The sequence below is a fragment of the Hirundo rustica genome, chromosome 16, assembly GCF_015227805.2.
Source record: "Hirundo rustica isolate bHirRus1 chromosome 16, bHirRus1.pri.v3, whole genome shotgun sequence".
Classification (NCBI taxonomy): Eukaryota; Metazoa; Chordata; class Aves; order Passeriformes; family Hirundinidae; genus Hirundo; species Hirundo rustica.
In genome coordinates, this window is record NC_053465.1 from 9,524,970 (window position 1) to 9,541,760 (window position 16,791).

Genomic DNA, 16,791 nt, shown 5'->3' on the forward strand with positions numbered 1-16,791 from the left:
GATGCCGTTAGTTAGGGATAAAAGGAAGGCCAGAGACCCTGCCCTTGTTGCTATGGAGGGACAAGACAGGTGAAGGGGTGGGGTGGATCACTCCAGGACACCTCAGGCAGGTGCTTACCAAGCAACAGAGATCCTGGGATCCAGATAGTTGAGTTTGGAGGTGCCCAAAGCGATCTGCTTGTTCTCCTCCCTATCTGTAGCCTGAACCTCCAGCTTCATCAATTGCTCCTCGATCCTCTGCACCGCTTTCTTCTTGCTCTCCACTGTCCTGGGGTGGCAAAGAACAAAGCTTTGAACTCCTAATGCTCTGCCAGCACTGCGGGAACCCGAAGGGATTCTGCTCAAGGTAAGCAATGCCACCAGCCACACAGGGCAGCTGTGTCAGCACAGATGGTGACAACACACTCAGCACATGCAGTTAAGGACTGACATTTTCCAAGAGGCAGAGCAGGATTCTTAAGCAGCAGTTTTGTTTTAAAGGGTTGGAAGCAACAGCCTGAACTGTTCTGATGCTACACCCACTCCCACAGCAGCCCATCTCTCCCCCAGTAAGTCATGCTGTGTGTGATGCTGCTTCCAGAGCTCCTGTAACTCAGCTCCCCCGGGGCTGCTCTGCAGAGCCCACACGGAGCCCCAGCACACGGGCTGTGCCCAGGGCTTCCAATGGGGAGTGCAGAGCTCAGCGAGGTGCCTGTGCAACTCATGAATTGTGCAGGGCTTGGCTCCCCAGGAACACAGCAGTGCTGCACACTGGTCCTGGGCAGCAGTGGGGTGGGTGGGTGAGCACTGGCTCAGCTCCCGGGGCTGGGCACGAGTGACCACGTTAGGACCCGCAGCGTCAGACCACCCCACAGGCGGCTGTTTCTTCATGCACAGAGTGGAAAGGGCAAAAGAAAGCCTTCCCAAATCACAGGCCAGGAAAGTGGAATACAGGGTGAAGGCCCCCTTCTGGAAGCATTGCACAGCTCAGTGACACCAGCCTTACTTTTTAGACTTCTCATCCCTCCGGACCTTGGCATCAGCTTTGGCGCTTTTCAGTTCCCTCCTGGCATCAGCTAATTGCTCCTTCTTGGCATCAATCTAGGAGAGGCAAAACCACATGGCAGCACTGAGAACAAGCTGCTGACAGCTGTGTCAGTCACCCCTGGGCAGCACGACCCAGGAAGCCAGTTTGTGACCATGTTCAGGATCTACCAGCAGTCAGATCTGCTCCTGCAGAGCAATCAGGCTGCTGGCCACTGCGCAGCCAAGTGCAGTGAGATATCCCCCTCAGAAAATAGGGCCTCACTCATTCCCAAAGACAAGCTGGTGCTGGGAGCTTTCTCACACAGCTACAACCATGCAGGCCTAGGAATTGGCTTGGTCTGGCCTGGCCAACAAATCCCTCCTGGCAGCTTGTCAGCCTTCACTGCATCCCACCACTACCAGCTCTCTGATGGCTACATGGAAGGATGATTGCTGATCCCTCAGCAGGAATCAGCCCCAAATCCTACACACTGAAAGGTGTTAACACTTCAGGCAGTTCTTCTTCAGAAAGCTTGGGATTCAGGGAGATTTAGCATTTTGCAGCCCCTGTTCAACCACTCCCCTAAACATCCCCAAGCTCTAGGGTGAAGGCAGCCATGTTAGGTGTTATGGAAGCAGGGGACACTGCAGTGCCAAACCACAACTCCTTATTGTGGAGGTTATTCTAAAGCCAGACCAGGAACAGACCTAACCCCTTTGGACCTCATGGCCTTCACCAGAAACAATCTGCAAAGGAAGAGGTCAAGTGAGAGGGGTAATGTATCATGTACACACTGACAGTGGCCTGGGATTCACACAGCAGGGGTGGATGCCCACTCCAGGTTCTTTAGGGGACACAGAACAGAGCCAGACACTGCTGCTCTCAAGTTTCAAAGGCAGCAGAACACACAGCTATAGGATGAAGGGCAGAAAATGATCTGGTCTTGTTCTTTACAGGTAAAAGACAACTCAGAGGAGCCCCTTCCAGCTCACTGCTCATCTCTGAGGCACACCTGACAGGGAACAGCAGGCCCTGCTTTCCCCCAAGGGAAAGGAATGCTGACTCCTGAGATGCAGCACGTGGAGCCCTGCTGCCCCAGAGCTGGGCAGGGGGAGGTACCTTGCTCTGCAGGTTCATCATGGACTTCTCGAAGGTTTTGGGCGGAGCTCTCTGGTGGTTACACAGAATGGCCACCGCTCTGTTGGCACGGTTGTAGGAGAGGATCTTTGCTGGGATGTTGTCATCCGCTGTGAAGGACAGCAGAGTGGTGAACAAGTGAGTTCTCCACGGTGTGGTGCCCCAACCAGTGTCCCACAGCCACTGCAGAACCACCCTTCCCCTCCTATGTCCAGTCTCAACACTGCACTCCAAGCCTGGCCACTTCCACCCCAGCCCCTCACTCCTTCTGGATGTTTCTCATCACCACTGACAGCACCTCAACTCGACAGAGGGGAAGCACAGCCAGAGCAGGGGACAGCAGGACCACCCTGCCCAGGACACTGCTGGGCTTCACAGGTCCAACGTGCCCACTTGGTAAAGCTGCAAAGGGCACGGCTGCACTGCTCACAGGGGCTGTGGATGAGCAGCCAAGAAACATGGGGCTGTTACACATGAATCTGTCCTGCCTGTCACCTACAGCACCTTACGATTAACAGAAAGCAAACGGATTTGCTAAAGGATAGGCACGACCTGGAAAGCACACCCTGGTGTGCTCACAAGTCAGTTCTGTTCTGCCCCAGGGCTGAGCTGCTCAACTACCCCAAAAGATTGCCTGACAGCAGATTTTTGGTCAGACCTCAGCTGCCTGACATCTGCACTGGGAGAACTGTAACAAGGAAGTGGTGAACAGATACACGACTTGTGGCTCAGCCAAGGAAGCCAGGTCTGTGTTGCAGGCTAAGATCTGCTCCCCTCACAGCTTCAGACTTACGATTAGTGAGCTCCTTGAGCTGCTGCTGTAGCGTGATGGAGGCGTTGTAAGTACGGAATACCTTGGCTGTCAGTCCCTCCATAAGGTCTTGAAGGTGTTTATTTAAGATACTGGTCTAAAGAAGCAGAAAGGAGATGACAGTGAGCACCAGGAATGACCACAGCATTTGTGAAATCCCTGGATCCATGGCTGACACAGACGTGCACAGCTCATGGCTGAGGCCTGGTGCACTCAGACCTGACCACAACAGAATAGCCACAGCGTTACTGAAACCACAGCAGAAGTGAATGAAGAACCAACGAGTATTAAACTGGTAACAAGTACCACAAGTGGCCAGAAAGGATTTCTTTGGTGTGGAGGTTTTGGTTTCCAGCAACAATAAACAAGCCTGGACCACCACAGTGCTCCCACAGAGCCAAGTGTGCAGATGGGATGGCACGTGAAAATCTGTCACCTCACACATTCATCGTCTCTGAACTCTGAAAAACCTCCCCAGGTCAGAGCCAGGCAGGCTCACCAGGACCAAGGCCCAACGCTTTGGGAACCTGTGGACAATTCACACACCAGACTGAGACAGACTCTCACTGCTTTGAGGCTGCTCTGGAAGAAGATTTCCACTGAAACCATTCCTGGAACAGAGCAGCTGTTACTGCCTGGTGCAGAGCAAGCCTGTTCAGGGTGCTCCAGCACCCTCACCATGAACTGTGTGCTTACATTGAGGCGGTCAAAGAGGTCATCCTCAGGCTGCTTGTTCTCCATAAACAGCTGAAGATTCTTAAACACCTGCAGGAGAAGAAAACCAGGAACATCAGGCACACAGACCAGACAGCACGGGGCAGTACCAAGTTGTATGAAAGCAGGACTGTAGGGAGCCATTAAACTGCTTTCAGGAACAGTGATGATGTGGATGTTACTTCCCAGCAGGCAAAGCCCCATCTCTCGATGCAATGCCTGTGCTGCAGGTTCCTCCCCAGCAACAGGAGTCCTGAACCTTCAATGCCCTCTCATCCTCTGGATCAAAATTACAGTCAGGAGACTTAACTGCTCTGGTGTAGCTGCCCAACAGAGAAAGAGATCCCAAAGCTACTGCCTTTTCCTTACTCTCCCATTATTACTCAAGCCCAAGAGACTTGTGAGCCATTTCCCATGGATTGAAGCTCCAGGAAACCAACCCTCCTCACTGCTGCATTGTTTAATACAATTTCATCCCAAACATGTCTCACTGGGGTAGGAGAATAATCAAAGCATCTTTGATTATAACAGAGACCACAAATCCCAGCTCTGCATGCGCCAATTCTCCAGCTTCTCAACAACACACATTCTTCTGTAGACACCCAGAATACAACTATTTCTAGTTCCACAATAATCAACTCCCCATTTTAAGCACTGAAAAAACACCATGAGATACCAATTAATTTAAACAGAAAAATGTTTTCTTCTTTACACAGAGAACCAAGAATTCCAGCACACATTAATTTTTTGAGCAGCAGTAGTTTGAACTTTTTTTCAGTTGCTTTGCTCCTCAAGAGGCCAACATTTACTGCTGACTGTCATGACAATTACCACAGCATTATACACAGGGTGTCTAACTCAGACCACAGAGCTGTGGGCTAGATGCAAAGCTGTTACACCCACAACAACATTTTGGATAGTGCCCTCCAGGATTGCCCTGCTGGATAGGGATTGATTCTGAAATGAGGCCAAAATCACAGCAAATTTGAAACTGGTGGGTGACAGTAATAAAAGAATTGACATGGCATAAGAAGCCTTGGCTGGCAGACACCCAAGTGCACAGGCCAGAGGTATCAGTGCACCTTCTCCATAGGCTCTGGAGCAGCCAAGGTCAAGATCTACCTCTGGGAGGGCTCAGCTCCAACATGACCCAAACCACTGTGACAGAGGTGTGTATTATCAAAGCCCCAATCAAACTGCTGCTCTGCCAGTGCCTGCAGTATCTCTGAACCGTTTATGCAGTTACTTGTCACACAGGCCTGCAACTCCACCATCTAGAGGTGACAAAACTAACTCTGATGACGAGAATGAGACCTAGAAAGCTTGTCTAACATAGCTGTTATGTCAACTCTTCACACAGGGAAGAGCTGTAAGACGTCTGAACATCTCATCTGCTGGGCTGTGTCACACCACAGGGATGTCACATTAACTGACTTATTTTCTGGCTTGGTATTTGAGCAGTGATAAAACAACCTGTTAATGCCATCCAGACTGTGCTGAGCACATCTCTGTGCTCCTCAGTCTGTGTGTGTGCTCGTGGAGGTGCCTTACCCTCTTCTCCACAGGGACTTTGTTGTAGTATCGGATGGAGTCCTTCCCGAGGAAGTCGAACTCAACCACGTATTCCTGCCCATCCAGCTCAGGATGCAGCTTGATGTGCTCTACTCTCAGAGAGCAGCAGCCCACGGTGTCAGCTGTCTCTCCTTCTTCTTTTTCATTGCCAGCTCTCAGGGCAAGCTACATTTATATCAAGACAAGAGAGGTAAGGATTTCAAACTGTCCCCAGAATAGAGAGATGCTGCAAACCTACAGATACTGTCCTAGAACCAGCAGTGTGCAGAGGAGAATATCTCCTTTTTTTTTTTTTAAGAGTTTAAGCCAGGATGCTTTTCCAGCTTTTGTTCATTAGGTAACTCAAACTGTGAGACAGTTCTGACTAACAGAAATTAATTCTCAAAAGTGTGGCAGTTTTTAAAAATCAAATTGACTTCCATGTGAACTCTACTTGAAACAATTCATATGGTTCAGTTGTTCATCTTCTATGTTCCTACCTATTCACTGCACACTAAATACATTTCAAATAGCACACAGGTTATGTAAATATTGGCTTGTATAAATTATCTAAAGGCTACATTTGGCTGCAAAAAACCACATATTTTAACAGTGCTGGCTGAAACAACTTTTAACTTTTGAAATCTTCAGTGGTCATATGAAATCACAATTATTCATATCAAAGTTCTCTGGTTTACATCAAACCATTTTGAACAAAACCTGCTAATTTACTTAGTCAAGACACCATATGCTACTGGGGAACAGCTCTCTGGGAACTGGTTTTATGTTGCTTTAAATGCATCAACACAACTGCAGTTTTCTTTATGCTGCGGTGAAAAATTAGCATAATTACAAAACCTCACAACTGTGACCTCATGCTGAAGAGGTGACAAACCAGCAGAAATTCCCAGCAGGAAAACTAAAACAGCTGGGGACAAAAGGTCCACACAAACTTCCCAGTAATGCAAGTGGGTGATTCTGGAACCAGGCTGTGAGCTTTGCCTGAACTAAACAATGCTGCCTGAAATAGCCGTGTTTAGTACAATAGTTTATCGCTCTGGATTCCAGGTGATTGGAAGGAAAAGGAGCCTGCCCACCAGGAAGTCTCAGGATACCTCAGTAACCGGGCTCAATTCTGCCCTCCAGACAAACACACAGCATTCCCAAGTACTCCCAGCAGGACAGGGAAGGCGAGAGGGCCAAGAAGGAGCCGCACCTTATCAATGAAGTACAGCGCCACAGCCCTCTGCCGCACTTTCATCTCTTTGGATTTCCAGTCTTCTCGGTATTGATTCCGGATTTTATCTACACACTTCTTCAACCTCCGAGCTGTCTCGTACTTCTGCCAGTCCTTCTCGCCCTGCAGGGAAGTTGGAACAGCGTCAGCACTCCAGGGCAGGCAGAGGACTAGCTCCAATCTGCATCTCAAGGCTTTGCAAGCCCGTGTGTGGTGAGCGCTCTCGCTGAACAAAAGCACTGAGATGCTGCTGCTGCACAGCTCAGCTTCACGCTGTGCTGCCACACAGCTGCAGGTCATTCACATTTCCATGATATTAAATACTTCCATGGAAGCAACTAGAGAGAGACACAAAAGACACATCTTCCCCGCTTCTCAAAATACAAATGGTTTCCTTTGCTTTAGTCAGATGGCACTTATGTTCTTTCAGCTGTGTAATTAAATACCCATAAAAGGCAAAAGCAACATCAACAGTTCATCATCGTTATTATATATTCAAGACACAGCAAAAAGAGGGCAGGAATTCACAAGGAATAGAGATATTTTCCCTCCTGTATTTGTAGGACAAACTCCTTGTTTCCAATCCAGGAAAAAAATCTCTTAGAAAAAGACTTCATGAAAGGAGCTTAAATTCTTGCTTTTATGGATTTGATCCACATACTGGGTATTTGCTCCCACAGCAGGAGTTTGTTTTCCCTCAGTCATGAGCTGCTTACCAGCCTTCTCAGCCAGGAGCCTGGCCGGGTTTTTAATTTTACAAACAACTAATTAACAACCCACAGTTAGAACTTCACTCCAATACCAGGCAGGGGAATTTAAGGCCAAATGTATGTGAAATATCCACCAGAGCAAGACCACTCTTGGATAAATTGCTTCCTTTTAGGTTTACACAGGTTAAAGGATTCCTACTGGAAACGACACAAGGATGCCTCTCAGGAGACATTTTCCAGATTTCACCTGCTCTTGTGGGCAGTAACTGCATCCTCTCTTTTCAAGGGGGAACAGAAGCAGAGAAGCTTCCCTGTGTTTTTCAAGCACTGTAGGATGAAACAGCCAGGTAGCTTTACCTCCTATCACTTTCCTAACCAAGAGCTACATTTGCTTCTTGGAAACATGACCAAGAAGATTGTTTCAGTTTTGTTTTTCTAACTGGATCTTTACCTTAATTCTTGAGCTAGGGTTCAACATGATGTATTTGATAGAACCTTGGATGTTCTCAGTCCATGACACCAGCCAGGTCACCTTGTTATCATGCCGGACCTCCTTCCATTTGTGTCCTGGTGGAGGGGCAGGGATTTTGGAATCCCTACAGAGAATTAGAAAACAGATGATAAAAGCTATTTGAAGGAAATCCCACCAGCATCAAAACAGAGAAGGTAATAAACAGCATTACACAAAGAAAGAGCAGGGAAAGGAACTGAGGCAACAGCAGTGCTTTATCTCCACAAGCAGGAAACCAAATAAAACAAAATGAACAAAGATCAGGAATGTAACTGCTACCAGCATGCACCTGCTGAAGAACTATACTGTGGGTGGGACACATTGCTAGGACCAGTTTTGATTTGTGAACACTCTAATAGTGTGGACACTTGTGAGACTAGAGAGACTGAAGAGAAGCCCACTAAACCTTAGCCTTCAACATCAAGGAAGACAAGGTAGGGCAACCTATGTAGAAGAAAATTATGTTCTGGAAATACCAGCAGGAGAGGCAGTTTAGGCAGATGTAGGCTGTAGGCGTGAGGAAGAATATATGTTGAAAAAGTTCTACATGAAACCCATGATTGCCTTGCTCAGTCTTTGCCTGTATGACTCAGTTGCTTATCCATATGAGAACAAGATAAGCTGCATCCCTAATTCTGTGTTTGAGTATCAACTTCTACAGGGTTTTAAAAAATGAGCTCTAGAAAGCAAAGCCAAGGGGTGAAGCCTGCAGTGCTCACTTGCTGCAGTTAATGATGATGTCTTCGGGCATGATGCGTCTCTTCAACATTCCCATCTTGGGATGGTTCCCACGACCTCGGAAGAGACCTGGGGGTTCAATTTTAAAGTTGGCAATCCTCTCCTTGTGGTTGTCCATCACACAGTAACCATATTCCTTCAATAGCCGCTCGTTCTCCTCTTTGATTTTCTGGGAAAAGCCAAAAGCAAAGATGATATAGCACATGCAGCACCACACGCACCTTTGTATGTCAAGACTTGAAAAATTTTTATATCTGTTCCACACAAATGCTGAAGACCTAACCAAAAAGCAGATCCCCATCATGGCAAGTGTATCAGACTGGCCAGAAAAGCATTCATAAAATGCACACAGCAGAAACAAACTGGAAAAGGGGAAAGAATGTGTGAAAACTCCCTGAAAAGCTGTATTTGAAGGAAACAGATCAGTGCTGGTGAAGGCAGCTACAATTTTGCCACAATAGAGGTGTGTATCTCTATCCATATAGCTCATCTCCAAGGGTAGCCCCAGCACAGTACTCCTACTTTCTATTTTATACTGAGCATTTGACATCCACTGGACTTCCTATCTTGTTGTTTATGTATAAAAATTCTGTGGATAAAAGACTTCTGTGTTTGAACTGAGCATTGGAAAGCAGGCAAAGGAATGTCTCCAGGCTGCTGCATGTCAAGCCTGTGTCAGCAAATGGTTTCACAAGCAGAACACAGTCTTCTAAGAAAGAATGTGCTGAGATTTCACTGCATACTTCTGTGCCTGAACTCTAATTATATAGAAGGAAAAATAAAAACATTGCAGCTCAAAATAAAACATCTGACCCACAGACAGCACTGCTGCACCAGCTAAGAAAAAGAAAAAGCCACTTCTGCTCCATTTTAAGACCTATAATGGACAGGAACTGAAAGGCTCACCCACATTTATCAAACAGAAACAGCAGGAAGACAAGGACTCTCCATTTTGATGGGATCCCTCTGATCCCAAAAGCTGTAATTCCAAACTGCCAGGCCCTCCATTCAAAGGACAACTACTAGAGCATTGCAGAAGATCAACTGAGAACTCGGGGAAAGTTTCCACCTTCCGTCATCCATTGCAGTTAATTTAATTCTTAACCTACAAGACACTGTAGCCATGCTACTGGATAATAAAGTTCATTTTATAGTCAAGCATTACTTGATGTTTAAGATTTCTACTCTCATTTTATTCACTTATGGCATTGGTGCCTCCTTTCCACCATCCTGATCTATGCCACCTTTAACTGAGTACCCACTGCTCATTATTTCCCAGGGACCAATGCACCCAGAGGCAGCATCTCTGACTCTCTTAATTAACTTAAGCAGTTACTTAACTTTACTTAAGCACTTACTTACTTAACTTCATTTCCCTAAGCAGGATCAGCACTATCAATATCATTTCAAGTCAGGATGAAGATTCAGCTGTAAACACAGAGCTCTGCCCTACCTGAGCTGCACAGCGCAGACTCCTACAGCTCACATGAAAGCAATAATCTGAAAGCTGGTGAAAACCACTGCTGTATGCACAGCAAGGAGAATGACTGCACAAAGATGTTTACAACCACGAAGTCTCCTAGAATTCCCGCTGGTACCTGTTTCTCCTCCTTGGACATCTGTTTCCTAGCTTCCGACTGAGCTTTGAAATACTGGCTCATGTGGGTGAAGTCACACTTGCTGAGGCTGGTGATAGTGCTCTTCTCTTCAGAGGTCATTTCCTTGCAGAAAGAAAGCAGTGCTGTAAGTTTCCACACACATGAAGTTTTCATGCATAGCAGAGCTCACCCTACTCCAGGCAGCTCACAACGGGGCAGGTTCCCACAGTAACCCCCCATGAACCCCGAATTCTTGCACAGGCTCACTCCAGCTGAGGTCAAAGAGGAAAGGACAAGCAGCAGATCCTATGGAGCACTGGCCTTGCAGGGTTCTGATCTCCCCAGGCACTGGGCAATGCTGCAGCACTTTCCAAAGAACTCCCACACCCTGACCGGGACTGCTGAGGGGTGGGGAGAAAATCCCAGAAACATATCCAAGAAAACTGCATCAGACTAATCTAAAGGTTTGCTGTTACGGCTGATGACTGAGGTGAGCATCTCTGTTTTAATTCTCTGGAAGGGGGTTCCTTCTTGTAAATCTGTCTCTTACACAAGGCATGTAACAGGCAAGGCAGCTACACCCCATCGTGCTGCCACACAGAAACCTGACGTTGTTGGTTTAGAAAAGCATTTATGGTAGGATCCTTCCTGGTGAAAATACAGGATAAATGGGAAACTTCACTGCTACAGTCTGAGACAGCTTTTAGCTGCCTCAAGCCAACATTTGTGTGCATGGAACAGCAGCCCCTTTTCACTGGTTGCACAGGAGATACCTGCAGCCCAGGACTGCGCTTACCTTTCTCCAGTCCTTGAAGAAGTTTTTCCTAAAGATCTCCTTTGTAGTGTACTCATGATCAAGCATTTTTGCAAAGAATGTGGCAACTTCTTCTGCTTTGGTACTCAGCTTCATGACTTTACCTACAAAGAAAGGTTTTCTTCTTAAAGAAAATGGTAAACAGGAATCAAAGTCATAAAGAGAACATAGTAAATACCCTAAAGGATTACATTTTTACTACAGAGAAGTTTGTCTTAAAATGTTACATAATACAGCAACTTGAATGGACAAAGGAAACAGAGGAGCACAATTGTTTGACTTCCACCACAAACATTTTGAAAAAAAGTTTCCTCTGGAATCTAAACATTCAAAAAAGCAACAGCAATCCGATGTGAGGCAGGTCTGGGCTGCAGGGCAGGAAGGGGAAAAGGCCTGCTGCAGGAAACCCTCTGCTGAGCCACCCCCGTGCTGGGTGTGCTCCCGGGGAGACACTGCCGCTTGATGTCAAACAGGCAGGGATTTTATTAAATTTCATATTCCAGCACTCAGACATATGGGAAATACAGTCCTTGGATTCCTTTTCAATGCACAGACAGACTCCACCTTGGAACACCCCTTCCAGCCTTTAGCTATTTCTAGGCAGGAAGAGCCCTTCCTCTGGATACACTACAAATAGGCTGGGAAGAGATGCCAAATATTGAACTCTCTTTCATTGCAGGGAAACGTGTCAGGGTCCTGCTAATTGTTCCCTCTGCTGTGGGAACACACTCCTGCATCTCCAAAGCAGGCTCCAAAGGCAGCTGTTTCTAAGAAAGTCTGAGCTGTCAGGGAATGGAGGGGTCACATTCCAGCCTCTCTGCATGACTGCAGCACAAAGTGGAATTGCTGCAAGGGAAGACTGAAACACAAGGGAAAAGAGGTGGCTGCAGCGTCGAGGCTGTGGATTCCACGTCTAACATTCCTATCGAGCGTTTTTTGGCCCTGACTGCATTCCTGATGAAACGTGGGGTGCCAGTGATCCCTCTGAAGGATTCTGCATGCAGCTCACATCTCCAGCTAGTTTAGCTGCAAGAAACATTTGAAGTTCCAGTGGCTGGCAGACAGTCAATACCTGGGGATTTTTAACAACCATTTTGCCGCACAAAAGTGAACACAAGAAACTGTTCAATCTGTGCTCTTGGAAAAAAAATAATACCACGCTTTGGATTTACTACATATTTTCAAAAGTTGCATCATCTCTAAAATTAAATCATGGGAGTCAGCTATAAAGCCTTAAGATCTGTAAACCCTCGTAAAACAGGACTTAGCAAAAGGTCCTCCCGATGATCTGAGAATATTCCACAATTAAATTAAACCAACAGTAACTCTGCCAATTTTTAAGCTGTAACCTAAAATACAGCATTTGTTTGCTTATAACAGGAAATGGGGGAAGGGAGAGACAGCAAGGGAAACTGTTTTTCCAGGCTGCAATTTTAGCTTGACAGAGGCTGTGGAGTTAGTAACATATTATGGGGCTAAAATGCCTGATATTTTCCCCAGCTAGCTGAAGGCTCAGTCACCTTTATCTAATCACTTTAGAATATATTTCACTGGACACAATTTCCTTTTTTTTTTTTTTCCCTACAAAGGTTTGAAAAGGCTCTCAGTGACAGAGCTGGTAAAGAAGGGATTTATTCCAGAGGCATGAGTATTAGCTACCTGATTTCAAAACTGAAAGCCAGAGAGCAACCTGGGGCCAAGAACAAGCAGAAGAAAGCCCATGGCCATGACTGCAACTGCCACCACCTACACTCTTACCCTGCCCCATCTACAGAAAAATGTGCAAGTTTGAGCCACCTCTGGATGATGAGCAGTGACTGGTTAACCCAGAGGCACTGAAAAAAGATGGCTTTGGCATTTCAAGCTCCTTCTCTGAGTCGGTGTCGCAGGCACTTCCAAGAGCCCCAGCAGTTGTTACATGAGATGAAAGCAGGCAGTGAATCCCTAGGCCAGGGACAGATTCCTCCAGTGCGAGCCGGCTGCTGGCCAGCCACAGCCTCATTATTGGGCTCTACAAATCACCCTGGGATAATCTTGAAATGAGACAATGCCTTGTGAGCACAGACAGAGGCTCTCAGCAACTGCTGTGTAAATCAGACATCTGATTTTTTGCCTAGTTTCTCAAGGAAGACTTAGGGGATGTCTTTATTTGCCAGACCCCCTCCCTGCCCAGTCCATGACTGTTGAGCTTATTGATGAATTTCTGTGATGACAGAGGCAGAGGCTGCAAAAATCCCTGCAGAGGCTCTGAGAAATAGATGGCTGGAGGGACAGGGAGCTTATTGCTGTCTGCACCAAGGGATAGCACAGTGCAATCTGCTCCTCCCCTTCTCCAGACAACAGGAGAGATCATGCATTTTTCAATACAGAGAAACAATTTCCAACTTTGTATCAAGTTCTTATCAAACCCTAAGAAAAAAGGCTGCAGACATCCTTGACCACTGTGCTACTACTTGCTTGGAGATGGCCTTTAATAAGCTACAGCATATTTATTTCACTACTTTGCTGCTGAAAATGTAATGCCACCTATTCCTCAGTATTTAAAAACACTGCGTCATGCCACATGAAAACAGCACGTTGCTCCTGGAAGAGTTCCATGCGCAGATGTCTCCATCACCAAAAATTACATTTTCATCCAGTCAAATACCTCCCACTTAATTCAATCCTGGGTTAATTTGATCCCTCATTTAACATGATCACAGGACTAAAAGGAAACACACAGGTCATCAAGTCCAGGCTCCAACAGGCATCACATCATGTAATCCCTTCCACGTGAGGCTCCACCAGCCCAGGATACTTGAATCCCACAGCGAGCAGTTCTACCACACGCCGTGGCCAGGGAATGGGAGCATGACTTACATCAGAGGGCTGTGTCCTTGACAACAGGGTCATCCCTTTCATGCCTACAAGATCCTAATTATCTGCACCCAAATTCCATTGTCTCTTATTTTGCTCACACCACCGAACAATAACGAATTTCACCACAGATGATGGAAGTTGCAATTCTCAATGTCCAGGAAAACAAGAGCAAACCTAAAGAGGACCAGTGACGAGGCAGCTACAGTTACACACTCCGCTGGTCACTGCTACTCTGAGGCATCAGACACCCTCATTCTGCAAAGGAACCTGAGAGATTCACCACCCTAAGGGACTGAGAGCAGGTTCATCCCTGTGTCACTGCAGTGAGCAGAATTCACAGGCTCAGGTAAATTCCTTTTCTTCCACGGACCTCATTTTGCTGCTGAGGAGCTGATTTAAGTGAACCACTAAAACACAACCACCTCCTCAGCTCTTCAGTCCCCAGAAGAACACTGCAATACCCTGAGATGCTTATTTCTCTTCCTAGCAAGTAGAAACGCAGATTAACTCACCATCATAATAAAACTTGACATTTTCAGGCAGAGGTTCATATGGTGGAGCAAATACAGGACCTTTGTGCTCTAGGAACTTCCATTTAATGCCTTCAGGGTAGCGCTCTTCTTCCCACCTTCAAGAAAGAAATATGAACCAATACAATTTTAAGCTCCCAACCTTCATTTTATTACTGCGTATGTATGAGAGTGTATTCTTGCTAAACCAGCAAGAAATCACTGCTTTGTCAGGCACAGACCAACAACAAACACTCAGTGTACTATCACCATTTAATTCCTTTTTCCCTCCTTTTCCTTTTTCCAAAAGCACAGTCATATCCATGAGCAGAACACCCTGGGCTGCAGATTATCTGATGCCATCCTATCTCTCACCTCTCATTTGCTCTTCTTTTCACAAAATCACACAGCTGAAATTGCTTAGACCTTAAGAAAATAAGACTTGGACCCTGTAAACCTGCTAGGATCATGCCAAATTAGTTTCAGCTGTGATCTAACATCAGGTCCAGGATGCCTGCTCAGCAAAGTCAAACAATTGTGGCATATTATGCAGCTGCTTTCAGATGTGGACAATATGCCATTAAGGGCAGAGATAAAGAAACAGATGTTCATTTACGACCTAAATGAGAACAAACCTGCTTGGACTAGAAAGCCTAAAACCTGCTCTGTCATTTTAAATTCATTCCAATTCTCTGGGTAACAAAAGCATACTTGAAGGAAAACAGAGCAGCCCAGAAAACTGCACGTTTGCCTTAAGGACACGCTCTGTAAAAAAATGCTCTACAGAAACGCTTTGCAAGCGATGCGTTTGGTATCACAACACAGCAAGGCAGGCGCCACCAATCCCACATTCCAAGGGAACAGGGTCAGCAATTCATCTGCAGAGAAAAGGGTCCTGCCAGGCCAGGATCCTCCCCCCAGTTCCCAGTGCCCAGGCCACTGATTCCCCCCTCCTCCCCTCCAAGCTCCTTTCAGGATTCCTGCTGCACGCTGCTGGCACAGGGTTCCCTGCTGGGAAAGGTTATTTCACCTCAGCCATCAATCAGCTGCAAGACCATTAACCTGTCACAGCACTCAGTCTCTGAATCGCCCAGGCAACTTTGTTGAGCAGCCATGACAATAATAAAAAAAGGAGTTTAAGCTTCTGTCTGGTGTCAGCCCTAAGGAGCAGCATTCCCATTCCAGGTGCCACAGCAGCTAAGGAATGCACTGACTGCATCTCAGGAGTTGTGATGCACCAGACTGCTTCATCTTTACTGAGATAAAAGTCATGGCATGGAAGATAAACACTACAGAGACAAGAGTTTCTGCTGGAAGACACAAAATGCTTCACTCGTGTCTGTACATCAACAATTTAGGAAGAGCAGCAACACAGCAGCTGGCTGGAGTTTGAAAGGCACCATCTTTGACCACACCAGTGGACCTGACTTCTTCTGATGAGAAGGAACAGCTTTAAGAGCAAAGCACCCAAACCCAGCTGTCAGTACAGAACTGCATGTCAGACTTCAGTCCCTAGCTGGGAAGAAGGCTAGAGTAAACCATGTTGATATAAGAAACCAATATTGACACAGATTCCAAATATTTACATTCCTAATGATTGTTATGTTTTGTTGTTTTTTTAAATTAATTAGAAGCTGGAAATATAAATATTTTGTCAAACATAGGCCTAGGTTCTTCCACCCAGAAGCTCCTTTCAGCAAAATAAATCTAAACCACTCTCAGCCAGAATAAGCTACTTCCCTCTGACACTGAGCAATTTTATTCCAGTAAGAACAAAATAGGGGCATCATTCACAGTAGTTACTGCTTTTCAGGAGACGGGTTTGTCATTCTTGTTTTTTTAAATTTATTCCTCTGGTATTTACTTGGTGAGAAATTCAGCACCTCTATCCCTTCCTGTTCTTTTACAAAGGCCACATGTAAAAGCAGTACTAGAAAGGCAGCAGTTTAAATAGATAGCAGAAGGACACTGTGCCTTCTGGGAAGGCTACAAGGAAAACATGGGATTCATGGGGAAATTTCTAAGCTCAAAATACCAGAAAGTGTGTCACAAAAAAGACCACAAACCACTCCCAATCCCACCTCCACCTTCCTAAACATCACACACAAGCATTAAGATAAAAGGTAAAAAAGTGAGTCTCCTGAGTGCAGCTCATTTTTCATCCTCATTTAGTTTCAAACTAAAAGCATTACACTTTTACAAGGGCAGCACCGCTGCCCTTGGCAGCTTCTGGTTCTAAAGCAACGTTCTTTCTACACATGATTTTGTGGGAGAATGCTGCCTGTCAGGAAAGCTGCCTCACTGATTCCAGCAACAGCTCATCAGTCATAGCGACTTCTTAATTAAATCCCACATCAAACTTATCTAAATATGCCAGGGTGGCTCAGGAAGGAAAAGCTGAGGAAGATCTTTCAAGTGGAATGAAAAGGGAGAACATTCCTGGGAAAAAAACCCCAGAACATACCTCAGGGATATGTCATTTCAAGGAAATGAACTTGCTGTAGCACAAGGTGGGAGAAGTGCTCCTAAGGTGCACTTCTGGATCACATTCTTCACACGCTGACGGGGCGTGAAAATGACCTCTGCAAGAGCTCCA

General features: G+C 46.2%; 1 protein-coding gene across 1 annotated transcript in view; it reads right to left on the bottom strand.

The window, feature by feature from the left end:
* TOP1 (DNA topoisomerase I) overlaps positions 1 to 16,791 on the bottom strand; it is a 67,252-nt gene that overhangs the window by 1,423 nt on the left and 49,038 nt on the right. The window contains exons 9-20 of the mRNA XM_040079976.2: positions 14,199 to 14,314; positions 10,810 to 10,931; positions 10,014 to 10,136; positions 8,397 to 8,584; positions 7,618 to 7,762; positions 6,436 to 6,579; positions 5,220 to 5,405; positions 3,651 to 3,719; positions 2,937 to 3,051; positions 2,126 to 2,253; positions 986 to 1,080; positions 119 to 268 (exon numbers count right to left, since the gene is read on the bottom strand). Of these exons, the coding sequence (XP_039935910.1) occupies positions 119 to 268; positions 986 to 1,080; positions 2,126 to 2,253; positions 2,937 to 3,051; positions 3,651 to 3,719; positions 5,220 to 5,405; positions 6,436 to 6,579; positions 7,618 to 7,762; positions 8,397 to 8,584; positions 10,014 to 10,136; positions 10,810 to 10,931; positions 14,199 to 14,314 (1,581 nt within the window). The remainder of the gene's footprint in view (positions 1 to 118; positions 269 to 985; positions 1,081 to 2,125; positions 2,254 to 2,936; positions 3,052 to 3,650; positions 3,720 to 5,219; positions 5,406 to 6,435; positions 6,580 to 7,617; positions 7,763 to 8,396; positions 8,585 to 10,013; positions 10,137 to 10,809; positions 10,932 to 14,198; positions 14,315 to 16,791) is intronic.